We start from the raw sequence: 19648 nt of genomic DNA, 5'->3' as shown, positions 1-19648 counted from the left end.
GAAGCAGATACAAGTCACTCGGCTTTGCAGGCATGAGCCTGGCTAGGTTACTCAGCGCTGTTTTAATAAATAGCTTGTTTTCCTCAAGTCCATGTCCGGAGTTCCCTGGTTTTCCAAAATTGCTATTACAGATCCTCAAAGGGAGAATCAGCCAATTAAAATTGTGATCCTTCCATAACTTGCTCATATTTATCTAGCCAAACAAAAAAGTGTTAGCATAGCATTACTGTAAGCTAAAGCATATTTAAAGCCAAAACAAAATCTCAACAAATACTGCTCTCTCTTCTTCTGCTCTATTTCTCTCAAAATATCTGAAATAGCAAATTTTATTACTGTTTTTCAGTGCATTCTGGGCATTTTGGAAGGTCTCCTTTAGGTTATGTTTAAAAAACTTTTCTAAATGCAAACGCTCATAAACGCGGTATGCAAACGCGGCTAAACAGATATTTTTTAACCTACGTTTTCCAGCAGTTCCATCGTTCAGAAGTGTCCCGTGTACATGGAGCCCTACAAGTCTCAGCTCCTGCTGCCTCTCTCTGGATTTCCTCCTTGGTGTGATAGCGGGCAAGGGATATTCTCCCTGTACCCGCTGTCACAATTCAAAAACATGTGACTGCATTCATTCAGTTTCCTAAAGCCATGGCAGACAGCTTGTAGTTCTGAATGAACTGTGCAGGAGCTAAGTTCCCTTGTAGTTCATTCACAAGCCCTGCAGCCTAAAACGCACAGCTCACATACCATGGAGGTACGGGCTGAAAGCTGCAGGGCTTGTCTGCAGAAGCCTGACATCGAACCCCTGATGCACCGATTACAGGTGCAATGCTTTCCAGGCCCCTGCAGGAAAAAAATAATAAATGCACATTTTTTCTGCAAAGTTCTGTGCATTTTTTTTTTTTTCTAAAACGGCCAACTTACCCTTTAAACTGTTTGCCTGGGGTTCGGCTTTAACTCCACAGTCCTACTGATGGTGATTCAAGCATGCACAGCGTGTCTCTGTGAAACTAATGTCAGCTTAGCATGGCTGAGGTCACTCACCTGGCCTCCTTTCTGCTGCAGGTTCTCTTGTCAGGGCTGGAGAAGAGACAAGGGTGACAGTATAAATGACAGTGAAAGAGGGAGACAGCAAATAAAACAAGAGGAAGTAGTGGGAAGGCTCCACCACACACCACACGCAGAAGCCACGAGAGGCTCAAACAAGCACAGCATGCAAAGCAAGTGCAGGAGAGATGTATATATACCATGCGGTGCAGCGAGGCTGTTTGTCACCTAGTAAACAGGAGACACCAAAACCCCAACAGAGAGAAAACTCAAGTTACAAAGGAGAAAACTAGACCAGTACAGGCAACAAATATTGCTGTGGTGGGGGAAAAAAAAAAAGTTAATAGTCACATGACCTCCCTATCAGTAGAAGGGCTGAGATGATTCCTATTTCCTGCACCAGGAAAAAACAATAAAAAGGAGGGTATCCAATCACATCGCTCCCTGCCCCCCCAGCATCTGTCATCTGGTATGATAAGAGCCAACCTGGCCAGAGGAGCCAACGCACAGTCGCTGACTACCTTTATATGGGGCTGAAGAAGGATAAGCCTCACATCGATGATGTTTTTTGTACAGTTATGACAAATTGTGCTTGCATGCAAAAAAAAAAAAAAAAACAACTAGCTTTGCCACAAGAAAAAATAAAATTCCACAGATACTATAAGACTTTAATCTGCACTTGTATGACGCAATCTGCAGAGTGAAAACGTGGATGATTTTACTATGATCACATGATCAGTGGGGGTGCGATAACAACTCGAGTAATTCCGAGGAAAGCCAAGGACATTACTTGAGTTCAATCTGAAAGGCATTTGCCATTATACGGACTTCTAGAGGATGCAGTAAGCAGGTTACAAAAGCAGGGACGGAGGATTCTACACAATCCCATCTGTAGACTAAGGCTGGCCATACACTATACAATTTTCTGTCCAATTTCCTTTAGATTTACCTTCAACTATGTAGTGCAGGGGCCTGCCTAATTGGATACAATTGAAAGTGTTAGGTTTGACCTCCTATTATATGGTATTTGGTAAATTTAAAGATTAATTCTCAAGAAAATTGTATAATGTATGGCCAGCCTAAAGGCTCATGCACATGGGTGTTCTGTTTTGCTGCCAGCAAGATCCTGGTTAAAAGGTTGTCAATACGCCGTTTGCATGTAATGTTTACAGTCCTACACGGACTCTGTTAGTTGCTGCTGCTCAGGGCCAACATATAAATATCAACAATGTGTAAAACAATGTGATAAATGGATCGAATCTCGGCTGGTTCAGCAAGGCCTGGCTGAGAGTCGATCCACCTATGGCAGGGGTAGGCAACCTGCGGCTCTCCAGCTGTTGTGGAACTACATTTCCCATGAGGCATTGCAACATTACAAAACTGACAGTTACAGCTATGACTTGCAGAGGCATGATGGATTTTGTAGTTCTGCAACAGCTGGAGAGCCGCAAGTTGCCTACCCCTGACCTATGGGCAGGTTGGCTGTATCGAAGTTGATTCATCGACTGATTTCAATTCAACCAGCCTGTCGGATTTTTGATCATTGTGTTCTACCAGCAGGAAAGGTTCCCCACCTGCAGAACACAATAGCAATGCAGGAGAGTTCCCCCATCATCACAGTCAGTAATGGTGGAAGGAAAGACATTGCAGAATTTATGGGCTGCTTAAAGCTGGCCACTATTGCCAGAGGCTATAGCTACTAGGAATAATCACTGTGTTCTCCCAACAGGGACGGCTTCTCACGACCCCACCGCCGGGAGAACACAATAGCTCTGTGGTAGGGATTCCTCCATCAACCCTGACTGTGTTGATGGGGGAATCAAGCGGTTTTCTCAATAGTGTGTAATCAGTGGCAGAAGCACCACTGACTTGGGCAACCTGCGGTTACAGGAAAGAAAACTGCATCATCTATGTCCTGCTTAAGTCAGTGGTGCTTCTGCCACTGATTACACACTATTAATGCTCACATCTCCCACTGAATGAGTTATTCATGCAGTGGCGGCTCTGCGCATGAACCTCATGAAGGACTCATACACAGGGGTGGATGACATAATCACACATCAATAGTGAGTGATTAGCAGTGGCAGCGACGTTGGCTACAAATTGTTGATGTTTACATGCCAGCCCTGAGAGATGACAGCAGTAGGCTATAGGGTTCATGCACAGACGTACACATGTAAACGATAGCACATGCGTAGTGCGCAAAATACAGTCCCCAGTGCAGGCCTGAACGCATATTTTTCTCATTCTGGTTTAGGCACAGATATGCTGCAGACCATGAAGCCATGAGCACATCACATACACTACCACTGCCTTCAGATCCGTATAACTTATGGATCTGTATGCAGCAAATTGTCCGTCCTTGTGCATGTGAAATTAGATGTAGATTTGTTGGCTATTATCTTGTATGTATAGACATACGTAAACTAAAGCTGACCATAGACGGATCCGAATTTAGCTTGTTCAGCAGGGTCCGGCCAAATTTCAATCCATCTATGGGCAGGCTAGTTGTGTGAAGTCGATCTAGCGACTGACTTCAGTACAACCAGCCTGTCACGTTTTATTTTTGTGCAATCACTGCTGGTGGCAATAGCCTGCCAGCAGTGATCATGGTATTCTGAAGGCAGGGAAACCTCCCACGGTCAGAATGCAATAGCACAAGAGGGATTCCACCATCAAAACTGTGTTGTTGGGGGAATCAAGCTATTTTCTTTCCTTCAACACTTGTTTGAGGGAAAGAAAATTGCATGATCTATGGTCAGCTTTATGTAGCTGCTGGGGTAAGAGAAAAGGGGAATACTATAGGGTGTCATGTGAGTGGCAGTTCTGAGTCTGCTGGGGCTTCTGACATCATATATAGGGCAGCACAGTGGCTAAATGGTAAGTACGTCTGCCTGGCAGTACTAGGGTCATTGGTTCGAATCCCAACCACGGCACCACCTGCCTGGAGTTTGCATGTTCTCCCTGTGCCTGCATGGGTTTCCTCCGGGAACCCCGGTTTCCTCCTACACTCCAAAGACATGCTGGTAGGTTAATTGGCTCCTGTCTAAATTGGCCCTAGTATTTGTATGTATGAATGTGAGTTAGGGACCTTAGATTGTACACCCCTTGAGGGTTAGGGACTGATGTGAATGTACAATATATATGTAAAGCGCTGTGTTAATTGACAACGCTATATAAGTACCTGAAATACATAAATATCCAAAAGGTAATCTTTCCCAGCAGAAGTCTCAGAGCTTTTGGATGTCTGCACAGCAGAGGTTTTGCAGGTAAACAACATGCCTAAATTACAGTAAAAGCACACGTAATCTTATTGGAAGATTGTTGTTGAAATGAATGGTCTGAACACAGGGTCTCTTTAAAGGGTAAGGAAACTTTCAAAAAAGTTTCCTTGTCCTTGTGCTCCTACCACCCTGAGCAGATCTAGATCAAAGCTCCATGCTTACCAAGGTAGTGCCACCAGGGCCTATGGCAAAGTTTACATCCTTTGATGGGCTTCTTTACATCTATGTCAGCACATGTACAGTGGAATCACACCGACTTCTATGGGAATTGAAAGTTTACCCTTGAAGCCCCCCTCCCAAGGAACATTTATTCATATACCCATCTTTCCTTTTTTCCACTGCCAGTCCATTCAGTCAGTGCCAGGACAAAGCACAGGTTGGGGCTCATTCACACAGGGCCATACACTAACCTGCCATTTAACTGTGCCACTCATAACAATGGGTGGCAAGATGCAGCTGTACACTGGTAAACACAGATCCAAGTTATACATGCATACAGGTACGGGCGTATGCCCCTGAACGCAGTATAGATCCAGGGGTGTACATCTGCATCTGTACACATGTATTGACTCTCATGCACAGGAATACAGACCGCTTTTATGGTGTACAGCCCTAGGTGCCTGTGTGCATGGGCCCTAAAGATGCTTTTCACAAAGCTTTTGTGTTACATTTACAATGCCTCTGACACATTCACACTGCATGCCCATTAGTTTCTGAACCAAGCAACACAAGTTGATTCATCTACTGCATCATGCTGCTAAAAGACAAGTGAAGGATTAAAAAAAAATAACAAACATTTACATTGACCTAGGTGGATGCAGCATGGAACCGATGCTGCATCTGTCCCCCGCTGCCTCTACATCGAGAATTAAGCGATTAACCACTTCAAGTCCGGACACTTTCACCCCCTTCCTCTCCAGGCCAATTTTCAGCTTTCAGCGCTGTTGCACTTTGAATGACAATTGTGCGGTCATGCAACACCGTACCCATATGACTTTTTTAGCATTTTTTTTTTAGACAGATAAAACTTCATTTTAGTGGTATTTATTCACCACTGGGATTTTTATTTTTTTTTGGGCTATATAAATGAAAAAGTCCAAAATGTTTGAAAAAAAGTGTTTTTCTTATAACATTTTGCAAATAAATAATCTTTATTCATAAATCTTGGCCAAAATGTATTCAATTATCTTTTTAGTAAAAAAAAAAAAAAAAAAAATAACCCAAATTAGTTTATAACCAAAAATTAGAATTTTTTTTTAATTTTTATTTTATTTTTTTATATTATTATTTATGGGGGGTTTTTTTTAACATACTGTCACCCTAGCAGTACACTGTCACCATAGTAACACTGTACTACTTGTGGAGGGTGAAGATTTTTTTTTTACACTGATTGCTTTTACACCCATAAAGGCTGTAAAACCAATCATTTCTCCATCTCTCTGGCTGCATTCTTGCAGCAATTGAGAAATACTATGTGAGCTATGATTGGTCACAGTTTGTCACATGGTACAAGGCTGTTGTGAGCACACACAATCCAAAATGGCAGGTGCAGTTTATGAACGGCAACCCGCCCCTGGACTGCCAATGTCCGGCCGGACGGGAAGTGGTTAAAGACCGCTGATTTCTCGGTTCTCAGTCTTCAGTGAGCAAAGACCGGGTGACTGAATTGCTAAGCCAGCTGCTGGTCCAGGCATCTGGGTGGATCCCGACATTAAAGACGGGATTTGGATCTTTCCAGAGTCTGGACTGACCGAATGATGTCAGCCGACAGTGGACTTTAGCCTACTGTTGGCTGAATACGTGTCATAGGAGTTCAGAACGAAGTGCACTCCTGTAATCCCCAGGAGAAGTTGGGACAAAAGAGCTTTGGTCCTACCTCTCCTTTAATAAACACAACAGGTGCACTTTAAAAGGCAGCAGCTGAACTCTCGCACTTTTAAACATTTCGAGATACTTGGGGCCACGTTTTGTATGAAACACAAAAGTCTTCAATAGTATTTCCAAGTCCCAAAGCTGTAGAGTCCTAGAAGCAGAACGTTCGTCATGCAGAGACTTTCCTATACATGCACAGCAAAGCTTCATAAAAATGGACAGAGAGAGGCACACCAGGACCTTTCCTAGGAAGTACATGCGATTTAAAGGGGGGACAGTATACTCTTCATAAGTAATACTGGTTCAGTGACAAATGGGTAGTATAAGGAGAAGATTGATTTTAAGGGGGCAGAGCTTTCTGCTTTTCTTAAAGCGCTATTAAACCCAAAACCAGAAATGTAATTATCATTAGATGTGGTGGCTGCATTCGTTTTCTTGTTTTAGTATTGTTTTCACCTGGTGATCTAACCAGTAACACACTTCCTGTATTAGAGTGCCCCCACTCTGGATGAAGGAGCACAAAGGGGCACAGCAGACAGAAGGATTGGGAGGGTAATATTAGATGGACTAGCAGATTTAGATACACTAACAAAATGAAGCTGAACCTCAGCTAACACTTTATAAGCAGTTATGACAAACAGCTTGTTCCTTGGGATAAAAGTATTACATAAATAAAAGCTGATCATTGAAAGCACACCCTGTCAGTAGTAAATGGTTTGTCCCATTCCTGTAAATGGATATATCTGGAAGCTTGTTCTTTTGAAAAACAACAGACTAACTGGCAGGACCACCAGGTGAAAAGAAAAAAAGAAAACGAATGCAGCAATCACATCTAAGAATTTGTAAGCTGCAATATAATAAATGCCTGCTTTTGGGTTTAATACCACTTTAATAAAATGTCTTAGAGGTAATCTGTAGAGAAGCAAAACACCTACACAAGAAAGTTCTGATGCCAGGCAGTCTTTCCCACGTAATAGTTGTGGGAGAATAAAATTGAACCTATTTACTAAGCGAGTGCCTAGGAACAGATGTGATCTATAAAGTAAGCTTCTATGTTGCATTGCTTCAAGACAGGGTCTCTTTAAGAACATACATTTACCACCATAGTACACCAGTAGACATTCTTAAAAGACTTGATTTTGAAATAAAAAAGCAGCAATGTACACAAATGCCTAAAGTCTAGGCGAATTGCCTGCATGTCACATGATCTTCCCCAAGAAAGGCCTCATTCAATGGATATACCTCTCCCTGTCCTCACTGCTTAACAGTCATGCAATGTCACCTGTCCATCTCGAGGTATCGGAGACGGGTGGATAAGTCTTCCAGGCGGTTGATATGTTTGTGGCACTGGCTGCAGTACAAGCCCCCCAGGGCTGAACAAGGTGGGGGTGCCAGAAGTTGGCGCTCTGATACAGGGGCACCACTGGGGGAACGCAAAGATTGTACATGAACATACCTGAGCTTTCATGGGATATACCGAACAGAAAGAACTACTGCAAATTGTAATGTGCCCATATGTTTTGCTGCGTGCTGAGCTTGGCACCTGACAAGTAGCGGGACATGATGATACGGTGGAAAGAATACAGTCTCTGCGTACATGGGAGCTTTTGGAGGACCTTAAAAGAAGTCCTTTAGGTTGTGTCTGGTGTCTGTGTGACTCAACTTTCTAACGTTCTCTCAATAAGGAGGTGGCCACCCAGGGGGTGCAAAGAAAGGCAATGTACCTACAACATCTAGCAGCACAGTGGCTAAATGGTTAGCACTTCCACCTGGCAGTACTAGGGTTGCTGGTTCGAATCCCAACCCTGGCACCACCTGCCTAGAGTTTGCATGTTCTCCCTATGACTGCTGGTGTTTCCTCCGGGTACTCCGGTTTCCTCCCACACTCCAAAGACGTGCTGGTAGGTTAATTGGATCCTGTCTAAATTGTCCCTAGTATGTGTATGTATGAATGTGAGTTAGGGACCTTAGATTGTACATCCCTTGCGGGTTAGGGACTGATGTGAATGTACAATATATATGTAAAGCGCTGCGGAAATTGACGGCGCTATACAAGTACCTGAAATAAATAATAACATCTAGTGTTCCAAATACATCCCCTCACTTCAAAGTTTGGAGGGTGGCCACCTGTCAAGCATAAGGCTTACAATACAAATTAGGATTTCCTTCATTCGGCCCCATGGGCTGATAAAGAAGTCAATAGACTTCCTCATCTATGCTAAACAGCGCAGATGGACAAATCTTCCCTGTTGGCTATTGCATTCTAACCACTGCGGCTCCCGTGGCTGTCAGAATACCCAAAGAGTGACTACATCTGATTGGCTGCAGTCGAGAATTTTCTGCCTGGCTCCTATTTTCACAATGAAGTTTGATGAGCTGGGTGGTGCCAAGAGGACCACCCACGATTCAAATGATGCCCGATTTGGCAGGGGTTAGACAAAATTTATTAATGGTCAATTTTTGAAGCACCACAAACTTCCATACAAACCTCTTTGAAGTAAAAGAAGGTGAGACCCTCCCTGTATCCAATACTGGCCCATCTGCTACAATGAACTTACTAAACTCAGCACACAGCAAATCACGTGTGGACATGTGTGACATCCACCGATATACAGTCATATTAAATCTCCAAGTAAACCTGGTACCACAAATCTTATATTACATTGATTGTAAAGGTTTACATTTTTTTTTCTACAATAACAAGCATGCATACTTACCTGCTCCATGCAGTGGTTTAGCACAGGGCAGCCCTGATCCACCTCTTCTGGCCCGCCGGAGCTCCTGGGCCCTTCTCTTCTCTGAGTGCACCTATAGCTAGCTGCTTGCTATGGGGGCACTAGTGAAGACTTCATCTGAGCCACACTGTGCGTGTCTATCGCCACACACTGTGCGTGTCTATCGCCACACACTGTGCGTGTCTATCGCCACACACTGTGCGTGTCTATCGCCACACACTGTGCGTGTCTATCGCCACACACTGTGCGTGTCTATCGCCACACACTGTGCGTGTCTATCGCCACACACACTGCGTGTCTATCATTATTATTATACAGGATTTATATAGCGCCAACAGTTTGCTCAGCGCTTTACAATATAACTGGAGACAATACAGCAACAATACAGTTCAATACAAGAGGCTTAGGAGGGCCCTGCTCCTTGGAGCTTACAATCCAAGTCTACTGTCACACACTGTGTGTGTCTATTGACACACACAGTGTAGCTCAGCCCCGCCTCCCCCTGTTCTCTGCTCACAGGATTTAACTGACAGCTGAAGAAGCCAATGGCTCCTGCGCCTCCTGTGAGAAGAGGGGAGAGAAGAGCAGTGCTGCTGCAGATAGGCACATCGCTAGATCAAGATCAGACTAGGGTAAGTTGAATGCATTACATTAAATTGAATGCATTACAGTATACAACCTTTCACCTTTACAACTACTTTAAATCAATGTTTTCATCCATTTTCAGGTGCCTGGATTTAGCTTACATTAAATCCTATTTTTTTCTTTTTACTGGGCATGTACACCCCAAGATATACGGTTTGTAAATCTTCGCATCTAGGTCACACTGAGAGCTGAAACACTCTCCCTGCATCCTATAATTCAAAGCCCAAATCACTCTGCTTGTCTGCATGACCTATTAAAAAGGTGCGAACTTTAGGATGCAGGGGTTGTATCACAGTTCTTGACTTTGGCTGGATGCTGAGATTTACATATAAAGGGAAGTCTGGAATCAGGAGCCTATATGGTGAGCAGAAACAAATTATTATTGATACACAGGATTTATATAGCGTCAACAGTTTTCAAAGACCATACAGTTTCAATACAATTCTGCACAAGTGGGTTTGGAGGGTCTTGCTCACAAGAGCTTACAATCTAAAATATGGATTTAAAGGACAATAAGTGCAGGCACCTGGAGGTTTATGTCAAAATACCATTGTTGTTAGTAAAGAGCTGTAATCTTATTAAAGAGGATCTGTCATTAAAGTTAAAAAAAAACTGCTGCAGATACAGCAGGAAGCTAAAATGAATACAGCAGCAGGAAGCTGAACCTAAAATGCCTACGTATACCAGTAGCAGCCTCCCAAGCACAGTTCTGATAGGCAACGTGCCAACACTTTCTCACCCTAACCCGTTTCTATTAGTCTATCATTATGATGGATAGCTTCACTGGCCAATAGGAATACACAGGAGGGGTGGGCAAACTTTAGCACAATCGAGAAGTGTCAGAGTGCCTATCAGAATGGTCACCTTTTTCCCCATGACAGGGAGGTCTGGGAAGGCCGCTCTAGGTATGTGCACAGTTTTTTCATTTAATTTTGAAAACATTCACTTTAAGGCCTTGTTCACACTGACACTGATGCCCATACACTGTGAATCGACAATTGTTTGTGCGTCAAAACTGGCAGATGCTGCATGCAGGCAGCCCATTCAAGTCTAGGAGGACGCAGCAGCTGCATGGACACAGACATCTGTCCTAATATGACAGGCAGCCTCGAATGCAGAATTGAATGGGCAGCCTGCACACAGCCACTACCAGATAGTGACACACAAAAAAAACAACCGGTCTATGGTGTACGGGCCTCAGCATCCGTGTGGACAAGGCCTAAAACTAAGTGCTTCCAACAAATGTGTGGCTTTATACATCCTGAAGGTCTGACCCTTAAATGGCTGCTGTCAGGACCCCTTACCAAAGTTTGCCAATGTTAATGTTCCCCAAATTTTCTTACCTGGAGGTGAGGCGTTGGGTGCTGTTTGACGTTTGTGTGAAACTGTCCGACTCATCCTCACAGTGACTGTTGTACAGGTCTGGTTCTGCTCCCTCACCAAAATCCTCAAACTGCTCCTCCTGGCCAGCTACAGCGACGACCGATATGTCACACAGAGAGAGCTCCAGACCTTCAGGCCTGACAGAGAGAGGAAGAGTGAGCAGGACAGAAAGTAGAAGTAGATGGTACCGTACAGGAATTATACAGAGGAAATAATACAGTGCGCCTTCCTTTCAATTCCTGACCTGCACTTGGAAAATAAAAAACTGGCCATGAAAGTATTCTCACACTATATGGTTCTCGATCTCACGATTCACCTTCTGCATATCTTGGTGTTATACACCTCTAGGACCTGTGTTCACTTTCTGCACCTGCCCAGGTGAGCCCCACAGATCTACATGGGGTTGATATAGAAAGTTAAAGAGGTGCAGAAGCTGACTTTTTTTTTTTTTTTTACAAAGTAGAAAAGGATTTAAACCAGGGGTGTCCAACCTTTTGACTTTCCTGGGCCACATTGGAAGAAGAGCAATTGTCTTGGGCCACACATAAAATAACCAACAAGGATAGCTGATGAGCAAAAAATAAAAAACAAAATCCGGCAGATCACACGTGAACGATCATTCATATAGATAATGTGCCCATCTGAGTAATAAAACTTCATTTTTTTTGTAATGTTTTTAAAACAACATAAAACTAGTGCGATATTTGATGCTGTTTTTTTTATAAATTAATGCATAAATATCTGGTTGATTGGTGTAGTAGAAAATCTTAATTAATTCTCAAGGTACTCATCAGATATTTTGGTTCTAATTTTGCCCTTTGTGTGCTTCATCCTTGAAATTAGTTGTTCACAAATACAGGTACTGCTGAAAACTGATGATATTAATAAAGGTGTGATTGTTAAGAGTGGGAGATTTTTCTTTGGGAAGATAACATTTATAATCCAATAAAGAGACACTGTCAATTGTTTTCAGCCACACGTGTTCGTGATGTGTAAATGCATTTTTTTTAAAAATCCCCCCCCCCCAAAATACAAAATCAACATTCTTATGTACATTTATGATTTGGTGTTGGGCTGCATTCCTAGCTGTCTTGGACCGAAGGTGGCAAGTGGGCTGCAGGTTGGACACCCCTCGTTTATAATCTTCTTATACTTTATGCAAATGTCCCAAAAGAGAGATACATCCTTCATGTCCTGTCCCAGAGACACCAGGAACTTGCTGGAATTCTCTACAAAATAAGTGGAATTCCCCTCCAAAACAAAAGTCCCCATTGGAAGATTTCCCTTCAACTGTTGCTCTAGCGTAAAACCTAATTTTTTTAATAAAAAAAAAAAAATCACAGTATATCTCAAACGTAAGAGGGGCGCTCAAGTCAAACTGAGACTTTTAATTTTACAGGTATAAAAAGGGATGCTAGTGTGGCGGTCCTACACGCAGTAGTAAGTGGCAAGTGTGTCGCGGGCCACTCCAGAGACTGTTAATCAAGATGGTAGACAACAGTATTAGTGCGTGGATGAAGCAGCGTGTGGTGATGAAGTTTCTTGTGAACGAAGGCGTAAAACCCGCGTATATCTTCTGAAGACTTCAAGTGATGAGATGCTCAGCCGCAGTAAGACATTTGAATGGTATAAACACTTTAAAGATGGCTGTACGTCCATCAGTGACGATCCCGGCCATGGAGGTTCCCAGCCCACAGAAGTCATTCCTGTGAACATTCAGTGCATGGAATGCCTGATCCTGGATAATCGATGCATAACCTATCGTGAAATTGAGACAAATTTTTCTGTGTGAACGGTGAACGCAATGATGATAAAGTGAAGCAGGTTGTCCTAGGATGGTTCAGGCGTAAGGACAAATCTTTCTATGCTGAAGCTTTCCAGGCTTTAAACGCTGGGATAAGTGTATAAATATAGCAAGGGAGTATGTTGAAAAATAAATATGTTCTTTTATTATATAAACTCAAAAGTCCCAGTTAGACTTGAGCGCCCCTCGTACATTTCCATGTACTGCACATAGTAAATGTTTTCAATAATGTCCACATTCATTTTATCCTTTCTGAAACTCCCTAGCTCTGAAACTATGGCTTTTTTCTTCTTAGGACTCCTCAAAAAGAGTTTTAATTCTCTATAATAATCTGGAATCAAACTTGCTATAATAATTATAGTAGCATGCACTCTCCTGTAGCTCTCATATTATTATGGCACCCATTCTGCATATTTATACAGACAGTGCAAGCCCCTGTAGCACCTTCTGCTCGTGTTTTCCACTCAATAAGGATGGAGCCATGAGAAAAGCTTTGCCCCACCCTTCCTTACATACACTTGAGGCTGTGACCCTCAGGTTGCACACCCCAGTCTTAAAGGGTCTGCTTTCCTATAACCAATACACCATATAGCCCTAAGTCTATGGACAATTGACCATCACACCTACCTATATGGTTGAAGGTTTGTGGATACTCCCCAAAAATGATTGCGTTTGGGTGCTTCCATCGAAGGCTAATGTTAATTCTGTAGCATACAAGGATTTTTTTTATACAGCTGTGTGCTTCCAACAGTTTGAGGAAGACCCTTTTGTGTTCTAGCATGATTTTGCCCCTGTGCACAAGACCAGGGCAATAAAGCCATGGTTTGATGATTCTGTTGAGGAGGCCTGCAAGAGACCTGATGCCAATTCCATTAAAGTCTTTGAACTTGATTTGAAAGCAGATTGTGAGCCAAGTCTTCTCATTCAACATCAATACCTGACCTTACAAATGCTCTTTTGACTCAATGGGAAAATTCCCACCAGCACACTCCAAACTCTTGTGGAAAGCCTTTCCAGAAGAATGAAGGCTGTTAGAGAAACTATGAGCTGGGAAGCAACTCCATTGTAAGGTTTGTTTTATGGTTTTTGGAATGGTATATCGAAAAAGCCCATATAGATGTGAAAGTTAAATGTTATCAAATTATTGGGAATCTAGCGTATTTCAGCTTCTGGATGTTGCAAAATAGCCTTTTATGACTCTTGGGAACTTCAGTAAACAGATTGTGCACTTTAGGTTCTAAACTCCACCCAACTGAAATAGCCAAAAAATGGATTTTATTGGCTGAATTATGTTTTTAAACAATTTTACACTGCACAGAACCCAGCCAGAGGATTGATATTCCCACTGACAGCAGCATGGCACAGCTGGATACCCAAGTAGGGAGATTTTTCCACTGCCATCCTTGCGAGATAAAAGAAGCCAAAAAACAAAGAATTCCACCATACCCAAGTCATATGTTCTGGGAGAACAGACCCTTTACCTGCAGGCGGCCTAATCACAAGCTTCTCTTTTCTTTGGAAGTCAGAATACTCACGATGCAGATGTGTGTCCGCGAGACCCTGCCCCATCGCCCTCCGTTTCTGGGTCCTCCTGAGCCGCCAGTCCTCCAGTATCTTCATCTGTGAAGGTCTCACACTCACTGTAGGCACTCTCCGAGCCCACGTAGGCGCTGTCCGTCACCTCTGTCACCTGTGGGGACACAGACACATGTAGGAGATGTAAAACTGAAATTTAAACTGCTTATATTTTCCATCCCTGGTTCCTCCGTACCTCAAGATACTAATGTAATGCTTAAATAAAAAACTTTCTTGCTATTAACATAACATACATTATTATAGATCCCATGGCCCCCATCACTAGGGTCATGCAATGCAGGCAGATCATGGCTGGCAGAAGGACAGACAGGTTGATGTATATACACAGTAGCTTCCTGAAAACATCACAGCACACTGCTCTCAGCATTTCTCTCAGGGGCCCTCAACTGTCAGTTGGTTCTCGTGAAAATATTAAAATACCTTGATGGGTGAATGTCAGTCAGGAGCAGGGATCCCTAAACTTTCTAAGCAAAGGGCAAGTTTACGATCCTTCAGACTTTAGGGGGGGGGGGGTGGACATTGGGATTAGCAAAGGTCCCAATGTCTGTATGAAAAAATAATGCCCCATCTATGGTATCAGTGGGAGGAATTGTGACCCATCATTACGGTCATTTGGAGGAACTGTGCCTCATCATTGGTGGCATTGGGTCGCATTGTTGGGTGTCATTGAGAGAAATTGTGCCCCCTCGCCCTTAATTGGTGTCATTGGGAGGAATTGTGCCCCTTCATTGGTGTCAGTGGGGGAAATAGTTCTCCAAGGGCCAGATAAAAGCAATCAAATGACCGCAGTTTGGAGACCACTGGTCTGAAGGAATGGGAGTTCCTAAGCAAGCTTTAATTGCATGTAGACTGCTTTGGGTAACGTGATGTCGAGCTTCCAAGATTGAAAAAAAACTGAAATCCAATGCATGAAAGGTGTGGGCTAGGAACAGTCAGGGTGGGAACTGGATGCTGCTGGACACCCTCCAGCCAGGAAATGGGGGGGTTAATGTGCTAATCTTCTAATACACACTGTGAGAAGCTTATAATGTGCAGTGAGTCAGTAATTTCAGTATAGAAGAGAAGCCTGTACAGCTGTTCAAAACGAAAGGTAGGGCTGCTTTAAGGTGTTCCTAAACCCAAGATCCTGTAATTATTTTTGTAAATATAAACTGCTAAATACCTTTTCTCATCAGCAGTTAGAGCAGTCTTGTGACTGCTATCAGTGTACAGCAGAGCATCTAGGAGGAGTTTTCATTTTCCTTTAGGAGGATGCAGGACCCCTGACCTCTGTCAGGACAGTGCTGATTGGCCCTGTCCTGATCACATGCACTCTCCCAAGGGGGAAAAAAAACCCCTCTCTAGCAATACACACCAAACTGAGCATGTGCAGAGTGACTGCAAACCTCTGTTCTAAGTGGAGATATTTAGGAGACAACAGAAGAAAGGGAGGATCAGAGAAGAGGATCAAACATCCTTTTTACACAATGTGGAGCATTAACTCCTTAGGTTCAAAAGTGAGTATAACAAGCATGCTTTGCTGCATATACAGACTGATTTTACTGTTGTGGGTTTAGAAACACTTTAAGAGCAATTTCAGGCAACACAAAATGTAATCCGTGAACTACAAATGTTACCTAGCAAGTCACAAACATTACTCAACTTATAGGAAGAATCGCTGGCGGGGGTGTTTTGCTTGCAAGACTATGTAGCACCGGGCAGGGGGCACAGTAAAATTTACTAAAATGTGAAGGCTATTTTACCAGTCAGATTGCCCTGAGGGGGTTAAATTAGAGGAAAACTGAACTATAGGTACAGTCATCCTTTAACGTATTTACACACTTGTATGCTGTAAAAGAGCCTTAACATCATCACTGACGTTCCTCTGTAGCAACAGATATTGTGGAGTAATTCATCCTTAAAGATAACAGCAGAGTCTCTGAAGTTTAGTTGCAGTTGGTATCCAACAGAAACTTTTTTTTTTTTACACTGGAACGCTGGTGAGCTGCCAAGTCCCCACTTCCAAAGGAAGCAAGGGTACATGAGTTGTAAATATTGCCACTGCATGCAGTGTCTCATGCCATCCACCTTACATCAGGAGCCGGCTGTCCTTTTTGGACTCTTGCAGCCGGTCTCCTGATGACGTGTCACCAGGTTCTTCCTCTTCTAGCTGTCGTACAGAAGATAATGCACCAGTGGGATACTGGATGTGAATATCCCAGGATGCTGCAGGAGCAGGGTACACCTAGACGGCAGGGGACAGGGTGGAATGTAAAGGAAAAAGTAAAAAAACGGGAAAAAGAAAAAGGAAGGCTTTTTACATTTTTGGATGGGAAACGGTTGCAATGATGCAAAGCTTTTTTTTTTTTGAAGGTGCCCTTTATTGTATATAGCCCAGGTATGGGTTATGATTTTCTTTTCCGAAAGACTCACACTATTATTATGCTGTGTGGCCGTGTACACAGGTCACTCTTCATTGTAACCCTGCTGGAGTCTTTATATCTAACAAGATTAACCAAGTTGGGTTTATAATTAAAACGCATTCTACCAGAGGGCCTGCAAGGGTGACTGAACAATACGATGTCCCTGTTCTAAGCCTGCAAAGGGAAGGACAATCCTCTGCCCTTCCTGTCCCTTATATGTTCTCCATACTCAGCGCAAATGTTATCTGAACAAAGTTCAGTAATCTGTAACAAACATTATTACAGGAGAGGCTGAGAGATTTTAGCTAGGTGTAAAATGGAACAAAACTGACCAAGGCCAAGGCAAATACTGGAGGTCCTGGTTCAAGCTTTGGATTGGTTTGCACGTGCGATGCGTCATACGCAGATTGTCCTGTTCCAAGCACTTTATGTACATTTTGGATGCACTGCCAATGAACTCTATGTACGTCAGTTTGGCTGAATCTGCATGGTAGATGCAGCAAGCAGAACATTTTTTATACTGTACTGTAATGCACCTGTCATTTTTTGCAGGAAGTTTACCAATTAACATTACACACGTGGGCACTTTATGTTTCCGTATTGGGACTGAATGTTACAATTATTCACTTTGCATATGTGAAGCAATATTACTCATGTATTGTCAAATTTAATGCACTTAATTTATGCGTGGTATTTTGTTTGTTTTTGTGTTATTGGTTCAAAAATTAGGACTGCAGCGTATACTTATCAAAGTTGCATGAATATCTATTCCTAAGCGCGACAGCAATATATTTTATTTTTATTATTTAATTACAGGTACTTATATAGCGCCATCAATTTACGCAACGCAGCGCCCCTCAAGGGGCGTACAATCTAAGGTCCCTGACGCAGATTCATACATTTCGTTTTGCACAACCGCTCTATGCCGAATCCACACTTCTGCTCAACTAATTATTATTGTACAGTATTTATAAAGCGCCAATAGTTCGCTCAGCGCTGTACATTACAAAGGGGAACAGAACATGTGACAGAACAATACCAATACAATGCAAAACATGAGGGGATCGAGGGCCCTGCTCTTTCGAGCTTACAATCTAGGAGGGAGGGGATGGTGGTACAGGAGGAGATAGCTGTGGGGGATGGAGTGGTAGGAAGAGTGGAGGAGGTCGGCAGGTTAGCAGGGGGTGGGGTAGGCTTCCCTGAAAAGATGGGTTTTCAGGGTGCGCCTAAAGGAGAGGAGAGTAAGTGATAATCTGATGGGTTGGGGCAGGGAGTTCCAGAGGATGGGTGACACCCTGGAGAAGTCCTGGAGGCGGGCATGGGAGGAGGAGAGCAGGGAACTAGAGAGAAGGAGGTCTTGTGAGGAGCGGAGTGTGTGTGTTGGGTGGTACTTGGATATTAGGTCAGTGATGTAGTTCAGGGCAGTATGGTGGACAGCTTTGTACATCAGTGTTAGGATTTTGAATTTGATCCGTTGCGCAATCGGAAGCCAGTGGAGGGATTGGCAGAGGGGGGTGGCGGAAACTGAGCGGTTGAAAAGGTGAATGAGTCTGGCAGCCGTATTCAGGATCGACTGAAGCGGGGATAGCCTATGGTGAGGCAGGCCAGTGAGGAGGGAGTTGCAGTAGTCAAGTCGTGATATGATGAGGGAGTGGATGAGCTGTTTAGTGGTTTCTGGAGTTAGGAACGTGCTGATTTTGGCGATGTTGCGGAGGTGGAGTCTGCACGAGATTGTTAAAGATTGGACTTGGGGCTGGAAGGATAGGTTGGAGTCCAGAATGACACCAAGTACTCTGGCCTGCGGGGCTGTGGGCCCCTGATGGTGGCATTGTTGGACGTGATGGAGAAGTCAGTGGGGGGGGGGGGGGGGGGGGGCTGGGGGGAAAACTAGGAGCTCGGTTTTGGAGAGGTTCAGTTTAAGGAAGTGGAGCGACATCCAGTCTGATTTGTCGCTCAGTAGGTGTGTGATTCGGGCGGAGACTCAGGGGGTGAGGTGGGGGGTTGAGAGATAGATTTGTGTGTCGTCAGCATAGAGGTGGTAGTTGAAGCCGTGAGAGTGTATGAGTTGGCCAAGGGAGAAGGTGTAGATGGAGAAGAGAAGGAGCCCAAGGACAGAGCCTTGAGGGACCCCAACAGAGAGGGGGAGGTGGTAGCATTATAGGTAACGCTGAAGGAGCGTTGTGACAGGTAGGATGAGAGCCAGGAGAGAGCAGAATCTCTGAGGCCGAGGGAGTGTAGTTTTTTGAGGAGGAGGGGGTGGTCGACTGTGTCGAAGGCCGCAGAGAGGTTAAGAATGAAACTGAAAATATTAACAATATGCAAAGCCATTCACAGCTCTGCCCTGGGCTACATCACCAACCTTGTTTCAAAATAACACCCAAAAGGTGTTCTTTGGTCCTAAAACCTCCTAATCTCTAGCTGTCTCATCACCCCCTCCCATGCTCACCCCCATCACTTCTCCTTGCAGCCTCTCCCTTACTTCCTCTGAAATTCTTTACCCCAATCTGTCCAGCTGTCTCCTACTTTGCCTTTAGGTGAACCCTGAAAACTCAACTCTTCAGTGAGGCCTATTCCACCTCCACCTGATAACTGAACTTCTACCTTCTCTATTAAAGTGGAAGTAATGTCCACTTTTTATGTAGTACCTACAGGTAAGGCTTGCCTTTAGGTACAGTGAATATCTCCTAAACTTGCAATGTATAGGAGATATTATTATACAGGATTTATATAGCGCCAACAGTTTGCGCAGCACTTTATAAAATGAATTTCACACCAAATGCAACTGGTGACATCACCGGTGCATGTGTTCTGAACGGATGGCTTACCAGTGCCGTACCTTCAGAGCTCCGTGCCGGGGCTCCCGCTCGAATGCACGGTAGTGACGTCATC

General features: G+C 43.7%; 1 protein-coding gene across 3 annotated transcripts in view; it reads right to left on the bottom strand.

Annotated features, from left to right (window-relative positions):
- The window catches only part of LOC149438324 (uncharacterized), a 145089-nt gene that overhangs the window by 32688 nt on the left and 92753 nt on the right, over positions 1-19648 (bottom strand). For 2 of the 3 annotated variants that reach the window (XM_089659989.1, XM_089659988.1), the window contains exons 4-7: positions 14297-14451; positions 10918-11094; positions 7477-7617; positions 1036-1071 (exon numbers count right to left, since the gene is read on the bottom strand). In XM_089659989.1, coding sequence (XP_089516115.1) covers positions 1036-1071; positions 7477-7617; positions 10918-11094; positions 14297-14451 — 509 coding nt within the window. The remainder of the gene's footprint in view (positions 1-1035; positions 1072-7476; positions 7618-10917; positions 11095-14296; positions 14452-19648) is intronic. The other variant, XM_089659990.1, reaches the window with a different exon arrangement.

Source organism: Staurois parvus, unplaced genomic scaffold, assembly GCF_062004578.1.
Source record: "Staurois parvus isolate SC_StPar_1 unplaced genomic scaffold, SC_StPar_1.0 ptg001193l, whole genome shotgun sequence".
Classification (NCBI taxonomy): Eukaryota; Metazoa; Chordata; class Amphibia; order Anura; family Ranidae; genus Staurois; species Staurois parvus.
This window is presented reverse-complemented; position numbering and strand designations above follow the sequence as displayed.